Consider the following 15000-nt stretch of genomic DNA (forward strand, 5'->3'; position numbering starts at 1 on the left):
GACCATCAGCAAAATTTAAAAACAAATGTCCAGTAGTAATGAGTCTTTGTACCGTATATTGTATACAATATAATTGTTGGCAAAAGTGAGATGAAAAATGTAGTGCTCTGTATCTGCCTTGGGAGTCAGTTGGTTAAGTGCAGTAGTGGATTAATGAATAATTGTGAATCTCTGTGGGTCAGCAGTGGCAGCATCTCTAATGTGTGTGTGTGTATGTGTGTGTGTATGTGTGTGTGCTCTAGGTGCCGCGGAGAAGAGTTCTAAGCATGGTGCCGAGGACCGAACCCAGAACATCATCATGGCCATGAAGGACCGCATGAAGATCCGCGAGCGGAACCGGCCCGAGATCTTCGACCTGATCCGCGACGTCTTCGTGATGGGCAAGGCGCTACACGGACAGCAGATGAAGAGCATCAAGCAGAGCGTACTGGACGGCACGTCCAAGTGGTCCGCCAAGATCACCATCACAGGTACCTACTCACCTACCCCTGTACAATTTAATGGGTCATTACATTACATTACACTTAGCTGAGGCTTTTTATCCAAAGTGACTAACAGTTATTTAGGTACAGGGTGTTAGTTACAGTCCCTAGCGCAGTATGGGGTTAGTGAACCTTGCTGAAGGACACTTCAGCCATGGATGAAGGTGCTGGTGAGGGCGGGATATGAACCTCCAACCCTCTGATCTAAAGACCAGTGCTCTAACCATTGAGCCATGGCTGCCCCCATGTCATCTACACACTATACCCAATACACCTACACTATAGCATCATCATGAAGAGCATCAAGCACAGCGTACTGGACGGCATGTCCTAATGGTCTGCCAAGATCACCATCACACACACACACACACACTATAGCTAGCTACACCTGCACTATACACTATACACTATACTCCTACTATATAGTATATCATCAGAGCATCAAGCAGAGCGTACTGGACGGCACGTCCAAGTGGTCCGCCAACATCACCATCACATCACATCACACACACGTACACATGTGCATGTGGGTCATTACATTACACTTAGCTGAGGCTTTTTATCCAAAGTGACTTACAGTTATTTAGGTACAGGGTGTTAGTTACAGTCCCTAGCGCAGTATGGGGTTAGTGAACCTTGCTGAAGGACACTTCAGCCATGGATGAAGGTGCTGGTGAGGGCGGGATATGAACCTGCAACCCTCTGATCTAAAGACCAGTGCTCTAACCATTGACCAGTGCTCTAACCATTGAGCCATGGCTGCCCCCATGTCATCTACACACTATACCCAATACACCTACACTATAGCATCATCATGAAGAGCATCAAGCACAGCGTACTGGACGGCATGTCCTAATGGTCTGCCAAGATCACAGGTACACATACATACATATGGTAGCTACACCTGCACTATACACTATACACTATACACTATACTCCTACTAAAGTATATCATCATCATAAAGAGTATCAAGCAGAGCATACTGGACAGCACATCGAAATGGTCTGCCAAGATGACCGTTACAGGTATCATCACCTACGTAGACCAGGGATGTCAAACTCAGGCCCAGGGGCCAAATTTGGCTTGCGGAGTCATATTATTTGGCCCGCAGTCATTTTATTTGGCCCCCAAGAGCATTTCAAAAGTGTATTACTGTGTGGCTGTGCAGTGCATGCTCATGGTACCTCGGTTATGGAGGAGGATGGGGGAAAGCACTGGGTAATTACCAATTTGGTAGCCAGGACACACCCTCCTAGTGACGCAACACCTTCTGTATTGCTTCTAGTCAGGTCAAGAGCAATGCAAATATCTCTGATCTCCCGAAAAATCACAAACTCCAGCCACTTTGTCTGACACCAGTCCATGATGTTTGGGAAATGTGAATTGTTATGCTCTTGGTCAGACCAAATCTCGAAGACATTGGAAAGTCGATGATAATCAGGTTACCAATTGAGCCCACTGTGAATTTGAGTTTGACACCCCTGACCTAGACCATCACAGATTGATGCACCATAATAATAGGTAGATAAGAGCATCAAGTAGAGCATACGCTAAATGGCCACCCATAGTCACATGGTGTGTTCCATTATTCGCCCTCTGTACTGTGTACCTTGTTTAAGTGCAGTGAAGTACTCTCTCCACCCTCCGCGATTCACGAGGCGAGTACATTCCGATTCCCGTTCTGTCTGATACACTTAACGGAAATGACGGTTGGTCGCGTGTCATCAGAGTTTACCAACCGCCAATATGCAATTCATCACAGAAGACACTGTTCATTATGCTGGCACTTTTTAAAGTTACCCCTGCCTCTAATACACATGGTGATTGTCCTTGAAATCAAAACTATGCTATTATCACAGAGATTCAGCTGTTTGACAGATCTGACACTCAACTGCGTAACATACATGGCGGCCGTTGACTGTGAAAAGTGTACAGTAGCTCCACACTTCAAAAAATGGCCGTTTTGGGGGCGTTATCCGGGTAATTTACAGTACACTTTACCACGGCGATTTGAAATGGAACACCCTGCGTACCCAAACACAGTGCGGAAAGGGCGGAAAGTACGAGTATTGGAACACACCAACAGTCACATTCATTCAGGAGTGATTCTGACTTTGCCGAGCCTCCTATGATTGTGTGAGGAAACTGGAATGCCCGCACCACACATTGTTATATTTATTGTACATCATATTATACAGCACTTTGTGTTACTCTCCCACACACACAGTGATGCGTGCAAGGACAACACTGATGCCTTTTATGGTTATTGTATATGTCATGGTATCATTGTATCCGGTGGCATGGTGTCATGTTATTCTCTCTCTGCAGTGATGTGAGCTCAGGCCAAGGACAAGATTAATGGATTTTTTTTGCCTTTTTATTGACACGTTATAGTAAAGGCTTTATTGCGCCATATTGTTTCTTGCTGTATTAAATGTCTTACTCTCTGGCTGTAGTGATGTGTGCTCAGGGTCTTCAGGCCAAGGACAAGACTGGTTCCAGTGACCCCTATGTCACAGTGCAGGTGAGCAAGACTACTAGATATGTCTATAATAATAATAATAGAAAATATATTTAAAAATGCCAAAGATAACAATACTAATACTTTGTAAAAATTTTAATTAATACTTTTGACATGACTACAGGTGAGCAGGCCTGGATATGCCAGTAATTAGAAAAATTGATAATCTGAAAAGTAAAAATAGCAATACTTTGTAAAAATGAAAATAATATTTTTGACATTCAGGTGGGTAAGACGAAGAAGAGGACCAAGACTATATATGGAAACCTCAACCCCGTCTGGGAGGAGAAGTACCACTTGTAAGTAGCGTACACACACACACACACACACACACACACACACACACACACACACACACACACACACACACACACACACACACACACACACACACACACACACACACACACACACACACACTGGTCTTACCCGAAGTGTTCTAACTGTTCTAACTGTGTGTGTGTGTGTGTGTGTGTGTGTGTGTGTGTGTGTGTGTGTGTGTGTGTGTGTGTGTGTGTGTGTGTGTGTGTGTGTGTGTGTGTGTGTGTGTGTGTGTGTGTATGTCTGTGTGCTGTACTCCTCAGTGAGTGCCACAACTCGTCTGACCGCATCAAGGTGCGTGTTTGGGATGAGGATGACGACCTGAAGTCCCGCGTGAAGCAGCGTCTTAAACGGGAGTCCGATGACTTCCTGGGCCAGAGCATCATAGAGGTTCGCACACTCAGCGGGGAGATGGACGTCTGGTACAACCTGGGTGAGTACAGCTGTGTGTGTGTGTTAGTGTGTGTGTATGCGTGTGCGTGTGCGTGTGCGTGTGCGTGTGCGTGTGCGTGTGTGTGTGTGTGTGTGTGTGTGCATGTGAATGTCAGACAACTTCTTAGGACATAGCGTCATCGAAGTGCGCACACTCAACGAAGAAATGGATGTACAACTGTGTGTGTGTGTTTGTGTGCATGCATGCGTGCGTGCATGAGTATTTCTGTGTCTTACATTCTAATGTGTTGACTACAGTGCATAAGTGGAGTGTTGACCTACTCTTGTTCGCTGTAGGCCCTGTCTAGTTCTTTCTACTGCTTGCTTTCTCTTTCGGTGTGCGTGCGTGCACGCGTGTGTGTGAGAGAGAAAGGATGTGTCTGTGTGTGCATGTCTATTTGTGGTGTGTGTGTGTCACATCTCTGAGTCTGTGTTCATGTGCATGTGTTGGACCCAACGAGGCTATTGTTCTTTATGTGTGTGTTTATAGATGTTACGTAGCATTCTCTTTGCATGAGAGAGAGAGTGTGTGTGTTCGTGCATGCGTGCGTGTTGAAGGGGGTGGTTGGCTAGTTGTTGTCTGTCGGTCCTCAGTCTGATGGGCTGTCTGCTGTCCAGTGAGAGCTGACATTTGTTCAACACTCTCTTCCCCGCAGCACTGGGCTGTGTGCAACACACATACTTTTGTATGGCACACACACACACACACACACACACACACACACACACACACACACACACACACACACACACACACACACACACACACACACACACACACACACACACACACACACACACACACACACACACACACACACTTACTTCCTCTTACATTCTCTTGCATGACACGCACATATTTACTCTTACAATGTCAAGCATGACAAACAGACTCTTCCTGGCACACACGCTCTGTCTTGAGATACACACTGCCTGCTTTCAACCTTCCTTGACGCACGCACACACACACACAGACAAACACGCACGCACACACACACGCATGCACGCATGCACCACACACACAGCACGCACGCACGCACGCACGCACGCACGCATGCACACACACACACACACACACTTGCTTGAGACACACACTCCTGTCTGCCCCACCTGAAGGAGAGACCCACAGTGTGCACACTAACATACACACACGCACGCACACACGCACACACACACACACACACACACACACACACACACACACACACACACACACACACACACACACACACACACACACACACACACACAGACACACACAGACACACACACACACCGACTCAGGATGCACCCTACTCCTCCTGTCTGCTCCATCTGAAGGAGAGGCCCACAGTGCAGGTTGTGTCGTTACTCAGTTTTAGTGCTGTCCATTTACCAGGGCAGTCGTCATTTATATCACTTCGGCTACGAATGAATAACTAATGGAGGCCCAGATTAGAGCGACTAGAGGAGGAGAGACAGCCCCCCCCCTCCGCCCCCACGCTCACACCTCACACACACCTCACAATAGCTGTGCAAGTGCACCAAAAGCGACCTACGCGACCAGAGTGTCGGATGTCATTATTTCTCTATGGAGGGTCGTCAAATAAATCGACCATAGTGAATTTGCCGGGAGCGAAGCAACCTGGTTGACCACAGCGAATTTCGGCAATTTAAAGTCAACTAATACTGTGGTAATAAGTGATGACGTGGTTCTGCGAATTGGAATGTTCATGTCTCTGAATGTCCCAGGCTGACAAGAACCGTTATGTGATTTAACTACATCAAACATGTCAATGTCACATCCAGAGCAAATGCAGTGTATTCGTGGCGAGACTTCTTCAACGACTTCAGCTACTCTGTAGCTTATGTTGTTTGTGGTGTACACACACAGTAGCACTCTCCCACTCCTCACTACTCACTCCTCACACACACACCTCTCACTCCAACTCCCATCTAACTCCACCCACAATCTCATCCTCACCCTCACTCCGAGTCCCAACACCTCCCATTACAGACTGGCATCGTGCAAAAGCCTAATTACTTCACGCTAAGTGCAGTCTATGGTGTGGTGCACCAACTTTGCATGTTAAGTCGTGCTCTACAACGTTGCAGAGAAGCATTTTTATCACGTGGCTCAGGCCTGCGCGAGCCAAATTTCCCGCCACAAGGAAAAACATACAGTAAACATACCCCCCTCTCTCTTTCTCTCTCCCCACCAAACCAACCTCCTGTGCTTTATTTAGGAGAAAATGTGCACAGTATTCCTCTCTCCGTCCTTCTCTTCTTTTTTCAACAATTCTCTCTCTTTCATATTCTCTCTTTCACCCTGCCCACCCCTCCCTCTCTCCCCCCTCTCTTTTTTTAGGCAGAAGCGCTACAGTATACCCCCCCCCCCTTTCTCTCTCTCTCCCTCACTCTACTCCTGTTCTTAGCAGTAGCACTGTATTCCTTCCTCTCTCTCTCTCCTGCCACTCCTCTTTTCAGCTAAAGCTCCATATTTCTCTTCATCCCTCGCTCCCCTCCCCCCTCCCTAGTGCTCTGACCGACTCTTCAGGCGCAGATTTCATTAGGGACTGAAATGTCTTTTACTATTACATGTTCTATTCTTTTATTAAATCTCCTCGTCCTTCAGTAACCTTGGCCAGTCCGGCTTCAGCATGCACCTCTCTTCTCTTCTCTTCTCTTCTCTTCTCTTCTCTTCTCTTCTCTTCTCTTCTCTTCTCTTCTCTTCTCTTCTCTTCTCTTTTTCTTTTATTTTCTTCTCCTCTCTTCTCTTCTCTTTTCTTTTCTTCTCTTCTTTTCTCCTCTCCTCTCCTCTCCTCTCCTAGTCTCTCCTCTCCTCTCCTCTCCTCTCCTAGTCTCTCCTCTCCTCTCCTCTCCTCGTCTTGTTTCTTCTCTTTTCTACTCTTTTCTTCTTTTCTCCTCTCCTCTCCTCTCCTCTTCTCTACTCTAAAAAGGAGGCCTTTGAATAACCCGGCGTGTAAACCACTCACCAGTACCGTGCCCCCACTCACCTTACATACACACACGCACACACACACACACACGCACACACGCACACACACACACACACACACACACACACACACACACACACACACACACACACACACACACACACGCACACACACACACGCACACACACACACCTTAAAAAACCCATCTGCACCCATCTACTTAAAGCCCCCCTCCCCTTTAAATCCCCACCAGTGGACCTCTGCTTAACCCTCCCAAAAGCCCTAAACCCTAACACACCCATCCCTAGATACGCACATCAAAGAAGTCCGACCAGTCTCCCCATGCATGCCCCTGTCATATGAGCAGATGAGAGAAGAGCAGTGTCCCCCATGGGGTCTGTCTTATGAGGAGAGGCGAGCTATGTCACCCGTGGGGTCTGTCTTATGAGGAGAGGCGAGCTATGTCACCCATGGGGTCTGTCTTATGAGGAGAGGCGAGCTATGTCACCCATGGGTCCATGCTATGAGCAGAGGCGAGTAGAGCAGTACCCTGTGGATTCGAGGACATTTGACTATCAGAATCCTTAAAAAATATATATTTCCGCTGAGATCAAGAGGCATAGTGGAGTGTGATGTGAGTGGGATGATCTGTGGTCTTTAGCAGCTTCCAAATCTATATGGATAATGTGCTGTCACACTTTCATGGTCATTAGAAATCAGCAGAAACGTTGGCAAAAATTCATCACTACCGTTTTTCCCTCTTGAGAGGTGAATCTCCATTTTGATACAGATACTACACCAGGGAGACATAGAGGGTAGTGAGAAGCGTAGACCACAGAGCACTGTAAAGCGGCTTATTACATAGATAACAATAAAATAATTTCAAGTAAATGAAGGATGAATCACCGCACGCTGGTATCTTTGCTGGTAGTTTATTTGGTGAACAACGCGTTTCGCTATTGCTTAATCAGGTTCACTTGCATTATATTACATTGCACTTTTATCCACAGCGACTTGCAGTTATTACAGAGATCAGTGTGGATTTAGGTGGCACTTCAGACATGGATGGAGGTGTAGGGAGATCCTCTGACCATTAGGCCGCCTGCAGCTGCCCCACAGTACGTGTTCCATTGTAACGATCATGCTGGGACATCCTGCTTGGAGAATGAGGGACTGACTGCACAAGCGCTCCAGAAAATGCTTCCCCAGCCTCATTACTTCAGTTCCTAGGTGTTACGTACACGGTTGCCAGATGAGACTGATGATTTCCAACCCAAAAAAATGCTCGAAACCTGCTTGGAAGCACTAAATCCCACCCAATTTCTATTGGAATTCTATGGTAATGAATTTGCAACAAAACCCGGCCAAATGCCTTTTTTACCCGCAGACGGCTATCCTGAGCAGCCACACAGGTTATATACTATGTGGTGCAACCGCTAATCTCTTCCCCCTCTCTATGTCTCAGCTGTCCTCATTTTTTGCAAATATGGGGCAACACCCACCTCCCCAATCCCCCCCTTCTACCCCCATCACCACCATCACCACAACCCTCACAGGTTTTTTCAGCGCGGGCAGACTATGGGAATAGCTGGCGTGTTATGAATGTGCGCCCCACTTTCACCCAGGACTCTTAATCCATATTGTTTTAAATGCAGGACGCGTGTTTTCACAAATGTGAGTTTTGTAGCCTGCCCTCGCCCTCATCCCATCTATCTGAGGGGTAATGACGGGTGTCTCGGCGAGGTGCTCCCGTTGTCTTGATGCCACAGCGCTAAGGACTTCATTACCCACGTGCCTCTGGGGCCGGGGGGCTGGGGGCCACTCTTCTTTTCTCGGCCAATTACCTTTCTTCAGAAGGTTCCGGAAGCCTGTGGGGCTCTCTTGGAGTCGTTCTGTGAAGATGGAGTGAGAGAGCCTGCTGCCCTGACGACCCTCACTACCTAGCACTAGCAGTCACCCTACACCCCAACACACACACACACACACACACACACACACACACACACACACACACACACACACACACACACACACACACACACACACACACACACACACACACACACACACACACACACACACACACACACACACGTCTTCCTATGCTCCTAAGGGCTGACAGTCACACCCCTCCACACACACACATATGCAAGCATACATGCACACACACACACATACACACACACACACACACACACACACACACACACACACACACACACACACACACACACACACACACACACACACACACACACACACACACACACACACACACACACACACACCTACACATCTTCCTATGCTCCTAAGCGCTGAGAGTCACATCACTCCACACACACATACATGTACACACTCACCCCACTTTCCTGTCTTCTCCTATGCTCCTATCCCACATGAACCCCTCTTTACACCTACGCTACAGAACCAAAACGTGCTGTTCCAAAACACTGAACGCTAGCCAAAGCTTTTCCCCTGCCCTCTCCTGTCAAACCAACCACGACAACCCCCCCAAAACCCCCCACCCCCTGCCCAACTCCCTTCATCCCTATTTTATTCATCCCCTCCCTCGTTCCATCCCTCTTTTATTCATTCATTCTATTTTATTCCATCCCCCTCTTTTATTCCACTCCTCTCTGTCCTCCATCATTACCATCAGTACCATTTCCAGGAGGTACACACACGTCCACACATACACACACACACACACACACACACACACACGCATGCTGAATGTATAAGAGTGAAGTTTATTCTTCATTCTATCTCTTTATGTCCCAACAATAGTGATGGCAAATTGCTCCACTATCAGTGCTTCATATACAGTAGATCCGCTATAGATTCTCCTCCACAAAAAAGTGAAAGCAAGAGCGAATGATGAGAGAGAGATATAGGTATTATAAAGGCTACACACACACACACACACACACACACACACACACACACACACACACACACACACACACACACACACACACACACACACACACACACACACACACACACACACACACACACACACACACACACACACACACACACACAAAACACGATTAATAAGCAGCCTCTATGTGTTCCCCACAGTGTGCGTGTGCGTGTGTGTGTGTGTGTGTGTGTGTGTGTGTGTGTGTGTGTGTGTGTGTGTGTGTGTGTGTGTGTGTGTGTGTGTGTGTGTGTGTGTGTGTGTGTGTGTGTGTGTGTGTGTGTGTGTGTGTGTGTGTGTAGCCTTTATAATACCTATATCTCTCTCTCATCATTCACTCTCGCTTTCACTTTTTCACTCTTTGGTTCATGACATCAGGGCCACTGCCAGCTTTCGTCGGGCCCGGGATAAAGCCATCTCAAAGGGCCCCGTCCTTCAATACATGATGTGTACTGAGGGCCCAATTCTGGGGCCCCTCTCTCCCTGGGCCCTGGGCCCTGGGCCTCTTACTCCCCCTATGTCTGCTTCCCTGCACGACAACCTTCTCTATTCCCTGCTCTTCGTTAAGTTCACTACATCTTTCCTGCTACCCCACTCCTCTCTCCCTCTCTCTCTCTCTCTCTCTCTCTCTCTCTCTCTCTCTCTCTCTCTCTCTCTCTCTCTCTCTCTCTCTCTCTCTCTCTCTCTCTCTCTCTCTCTCTCTCTCTCCCCCCCCCTCTGGCTCTATATCCTGCGCTCCTTTCCTCCGTGATCATCGTTAGTGCTAGTCGGGGGGATGGGGTGTCATGTCGACAGGCACGTACAAATTAAGCTAATAACCACCCTGTCAAGAGGGCATACCAACACACACACACACACACACACACACACACACACACACACACACACACACACACACACACACACACACACACACACACACACACACACACACACACACACACACACACACACACACAGGCATGCACGTGCGCACCCACACACGCACACGCACACGCACGCACACACACACACACACACACACACACACACATTCTCAAAGGGGAAAGAGTAAAAGAGTAACCATCCTGTCGGGAAAAGAGTCATGCTGAGACTAATGTACCATCTCAAACGGGAAAGAGAAGTGGAGAGTGCTCTTCAGAGAGAGAGAGAGAGGTGTGTGTGTGTGTGTGTGTGTGTGTGTGTGTGTGTGTGTGTGTGTGTGTGTGTGTGTGTGTGTGTGTGTGTGTGTGTGTGTGTGTGTGTGTGTGTGTGTGTGTGTGTGTGTGTGTGTGTGTGTGTGTGTGTGTGTGTGTGGCGCGCGCACGCGTTTGTATGTGTGTGTGTGCCTGTGCGTCCAAGTGTGCGTGCCTGCGCGCACATGCATGTTTGTGTACATGCATGTGTGTGTGTGTGCACGTGTGTCATTGTAATTGTCTGCTGACTATTACTGCAGCATGCAATTCTCAATTATAGTTCCACACATTTATATGGATCGACATTGCTTTTTACTGTATGGTAGAGCTTTGAAAGCCAAGTGCGTGCATGCGCGTGTGTGTGTGTGTGTGTTGATCTACAGAGGAGTGCACGGATAACCGCAGAGATACACCAGCGGCGACGCGATTCAAGCGACAGAGTGCAGCAGCAAGCGATACGAGCGATTGAGGAGACAAGAGTATGTCCGTACAGGCAGAAGGCAAAGCATTCAAGCATTCCCATTGGCTGTGGTCACTGACCTCTATACAGTCATTGGCTGTCGCGGCTTGTCGCCGAACCGCGTCATAGAAAGTTGAAAAGATTTCAACTTCAAATTGTCGCGCTCGTCGCGCAAATCGCTCTAGTCTCCAGAATCGCTTTTGTCTCTCGACTCAATACAAAGTCAATTACTTCCGTCGCTCGACTCGCTCAGATCGCCGCTGGTGTATTTCTGCGGTAAGTCAGTCGTGTCAGTATGCAGATCACTGATGTGTGTGTGTGTGTGTGTGTGTGTGTGTGTGTCTCCCCTTACAGAGAAGCGTACGGATAAGTCTGCAGTGTCTGGTGCCATCAGGCTGCAGATCAGCGTGGAGATCAAAGGAGAGGAGAAGGTGGCACCTTATCATGTACAATACACCTGCTTACACGAGGTAAACACACACACACACACACACACACACACACACACACACACACACACACACACACACACACACACACACACACACACACACACACACACACACACACACACACACACACACACACACACACACAATTACACACACAGGAGTGGAGAAGGTGGCTCCCTTCCATGTAGAGTACACCATGAGGTACACACACACACACACACACACACACACACACACACACACACACACACACACACACACACACACACACACACACACACACACACACACACACACACACACACACACACACACACACACACACACACACACATACGCGCGCCGCTCACACACAAACGGTATCATGTAGGTCACACATAACCTTGCACACCTGTGCACACAAGGGGATGTAACTGGAAATGAGGAACTCACATAGTGCGCACCTGTTTATATGAGATGTCTCATCTACTTGAGATGAGCCCCGCACACAATGTTGTCCACTGATGGACAAAATGGATTCATTAGATACAATTAGGGCTGTAACGATACACTCAACTCACGATTCGGTTCACATCTCCGGTCCAATTTTTTTTACCTTACTTGTCCTATTCAGCCAGGTAATTGGATGCTTGAATGAACACCTGGTTGAATTGGACAAGTAAAACCAAGTCATTTGGAATATGTGGCACTGGATTGTAACTAGGGATATTGTATCAAACCGAGAAATCGCGATACACAAAGTGACGATACTGATACGCCCTTTCAAAGTTCTGTTACCCTTCAGTCCACAAAACTTTTTTTATTTTTTATTATTAGTAGCCTCTTGGCACGGTGTGGTATATGTGGCCCTAGATTGTAACTATTGGATTCATTTTTGCCCATTACTGCATATGCATACGGAGCCATTTGCATGTGTGACTGAGCTCATCTTGCACCTGTTCACCCCCCTCTGGGATCGAACGTGCGATCTCGTCAACTACAACGGTCCGGCAATGGGAGACAAAGTACGATACCGCTGGGCCAAGAGACTAGTCTCTCGGCACGAGAGTGTATAAAGCTATCGGAGGGAGGTTTACCAACGTTCCACGCCAACTCAGTGCTAGTAATTGGTAGTTGATATACAACAATGAATATGCTTCTTAGATAGTCCACTAAAAACAAACACACAAAAATCCCTACAATAGCGGCACTGGCTGTCGTTGCGCCACCCTGACGTGAGCTAGTGCTGAAACGTCACTGACCCATGAACATAGCCCAACTGCCTCCTCCAACCCCATCCCCATCCCTGTGCTCTAAGTGAAGTGAATTGAAGTAATTTCACTACCTGCAGTAAATGTGTGTGTGATGGACCTGTGTGTGTGTGTCCGTGTGTGTGTGTGTGTGTGCATCTGTGCGTGTGATGGATTTACCGTGTTATGTGTTAATTCAGTGTTGCCACTAATGACATTATTGATTTCTGCTTTTTCCATTGAAACCTAATGGGCTCCATTTGGAGTTTACCTTCATGGCTCATTTTCACTGACACTGACACTTAGTGTGTGTGTGCTTGTGCGTGCATGCCTGCGTGTGCGTGTGTGTGCGTGTGCGTGCGTGTGCGTGTGCGTGTGCGTGTGTGTGTTAGAGAGAGTGTGCTCTGTGTGTGTAAGAAGCCACACCAAAACCACATTAACCCTCTCATGCCCTTTCAACTCTATTATAAGTTTGTTGTTACCTAAATGGTAAGGGCCATGTCTTAGTCTGGTATTGAACTTTCTCAGTGCAGTGTGTGTGTGTGTGTGTGTGTGTGTGTGTGTGTGTGTGTGTGTGTGTGTGTGTGTGTGTGTGTGTGTGTGTGTGTGTGTGTGTGTGTGTGTGTGTGTGTGTGTGTGTGTGTGTGTTTTTGTGTGTGTGACCATGTCTTAATCAGTTATATAACTCTATCAGTGAGTCGTATCACGTCCTTGTGTCCCTCGTTTACTTACCGCTCTTTTATTTTTCTCTTTTACCTCTCTCTCTCTCTCTCTCTCTCTCTCTCTCTCTCTCTCTCTCTCTCTCTCTCTCTCTCTCTCTCTGTCTCGCTTTCTGTCGCTTTCTTCTTCTCTTCTTATCCCCCTCTCCCGCTCTAGAACCTGTTCCATCACATGACTGACGTGCTGGGTTCGGGTGCGGTGCGCATCCCGGATGCGAAGGGCGATGACGGCTGGAAGGTCTACTTTGACGACGTCGCCCAGGAGATAGTGGACGAATTCGCCATGCGCTACGGCATCGAGTCCATCTACCAGGCCATGACGTACATACACCTACACGTGTGTGTGTGCGTGTGTGTGCATGTGTGTGCGTGTGTGTGCGTGCGTGTGTGTGTGTGCATGTGTGAGCGAGCTCGCATTTGCTATGCACTACTACTGCATCGAGTTCGTTTTAACATATACCGTACATAGTGAGGCAATAGACACATATTATGCACATATACCCAATATGCACATTACATGTTATGTCTCATGCAGGTGTCCCTGTAGTATACCAGTCATTACTGTCTGTGACATCAGGTGCCATTAAGGCTGGGGGTGAAGAAAGGGGGGTGGGAGGTGAAGAAAGGTGGTTCCCATGGTGACAGTTACAGGCCAAAAGTGGAACGTGAGGTGGGTGGGGGTGTAGAAGATAGCCACCAGGAGCCGTGGGGTAGGGGGGTGCATATGTGTGTGTGTCTGTGTCTGTCAGTGTCTGTCTGTGTTGCTGTGTGTGTGTGTGTCAGACAGGCGTGTGTGGATTGACATGGGGGTGCCATTAGGCCATGCCATCACTCAGGACAAACACACTCACGAGGCCATAACTCAGGAGCAATGACCCTACACACACGCACGCACACACGCACACGCATATGCACACACACATCCATCCATCCAATTACTGAGGGGTGATCTGGAGACAGAGAGATACTCCACCCCATCCCTACACACACACACACACACACACACACACACACACACACACACACACACACACACACACACACACACACACACACACACACACACACACACACACACACACACACACACACACACACACACACACCCATCCCCACCGTGCACCCCCACACACCCCCCACCACCAATTTTGCCTGTATGTTAAGACGTAAAACAGAAGAGATAAAAGATAGAGTAGAAGGAGGTTGAGGGAATACATGTTTTAAGACCTACTCTGGTGTGTGTGTGTGTGCGCGTGTGCGTGTGTGCGTGCGTGTGTTTGTGTGTATGTACACCTCCTCTGTAGGCATTTTGCGTGTCTGTCCTGTAAGTACATGTGCAGTGGTGT

At 47.9% G+C, this 15000-nt stretch overlaps 1 protein-coding gene across 2 annotated transcripts in view; it reads left to right on the plus strand.

Annotated features, from left to right (window-relative positions):
• Positions 1-15000, plus strand: part of unc13bb (unc-13 homolog Bb (C. elegans)) — a 173670-nt gene that overhangs the window by 115340 nt on the left and 43330 nt on the right. For both annotated transcript variants that reach the window (XM_063210348.1, XM_063210349.1), the window contains exons 15-20: positions 243-470; positions 2940-3007; positions 3230-3303; positions 3589-3758; positions 11609-11724; positions 13812-13975. In XM_063210348.1, coding sequence (XP_063066418.1) covers positions 243-470; positions 2940-3007; positions 3230-3303; positions 3589-3758; positions 11609-11724; positions 13812-13975 — 820 coding nt within the window. The remainder of the gene's footprint in view (positions 1-242; positions 471-2939; positions 3008-3229; positions 3304-3588; positions 3759-11608; positions 11725-13811; positions 13976-15000) is intronic.

This window comes from Engraulis encrasicolus, chromosome 11 (assembly GCF_034702125.1).
Source record: "Engraulis encrasicolus isolate BLACKSEA-1 chromosome 11, IST_EnEncr_1.0, whole genome shotgun sequence".
NCBI classification, from domain to species: domain Eukaryota; kingdom Metazoa; phylum Chordata; class Actinopteri; order Clupeiformes; family Engraulidae; genus Engraulis; species Engraulis encrasicolus.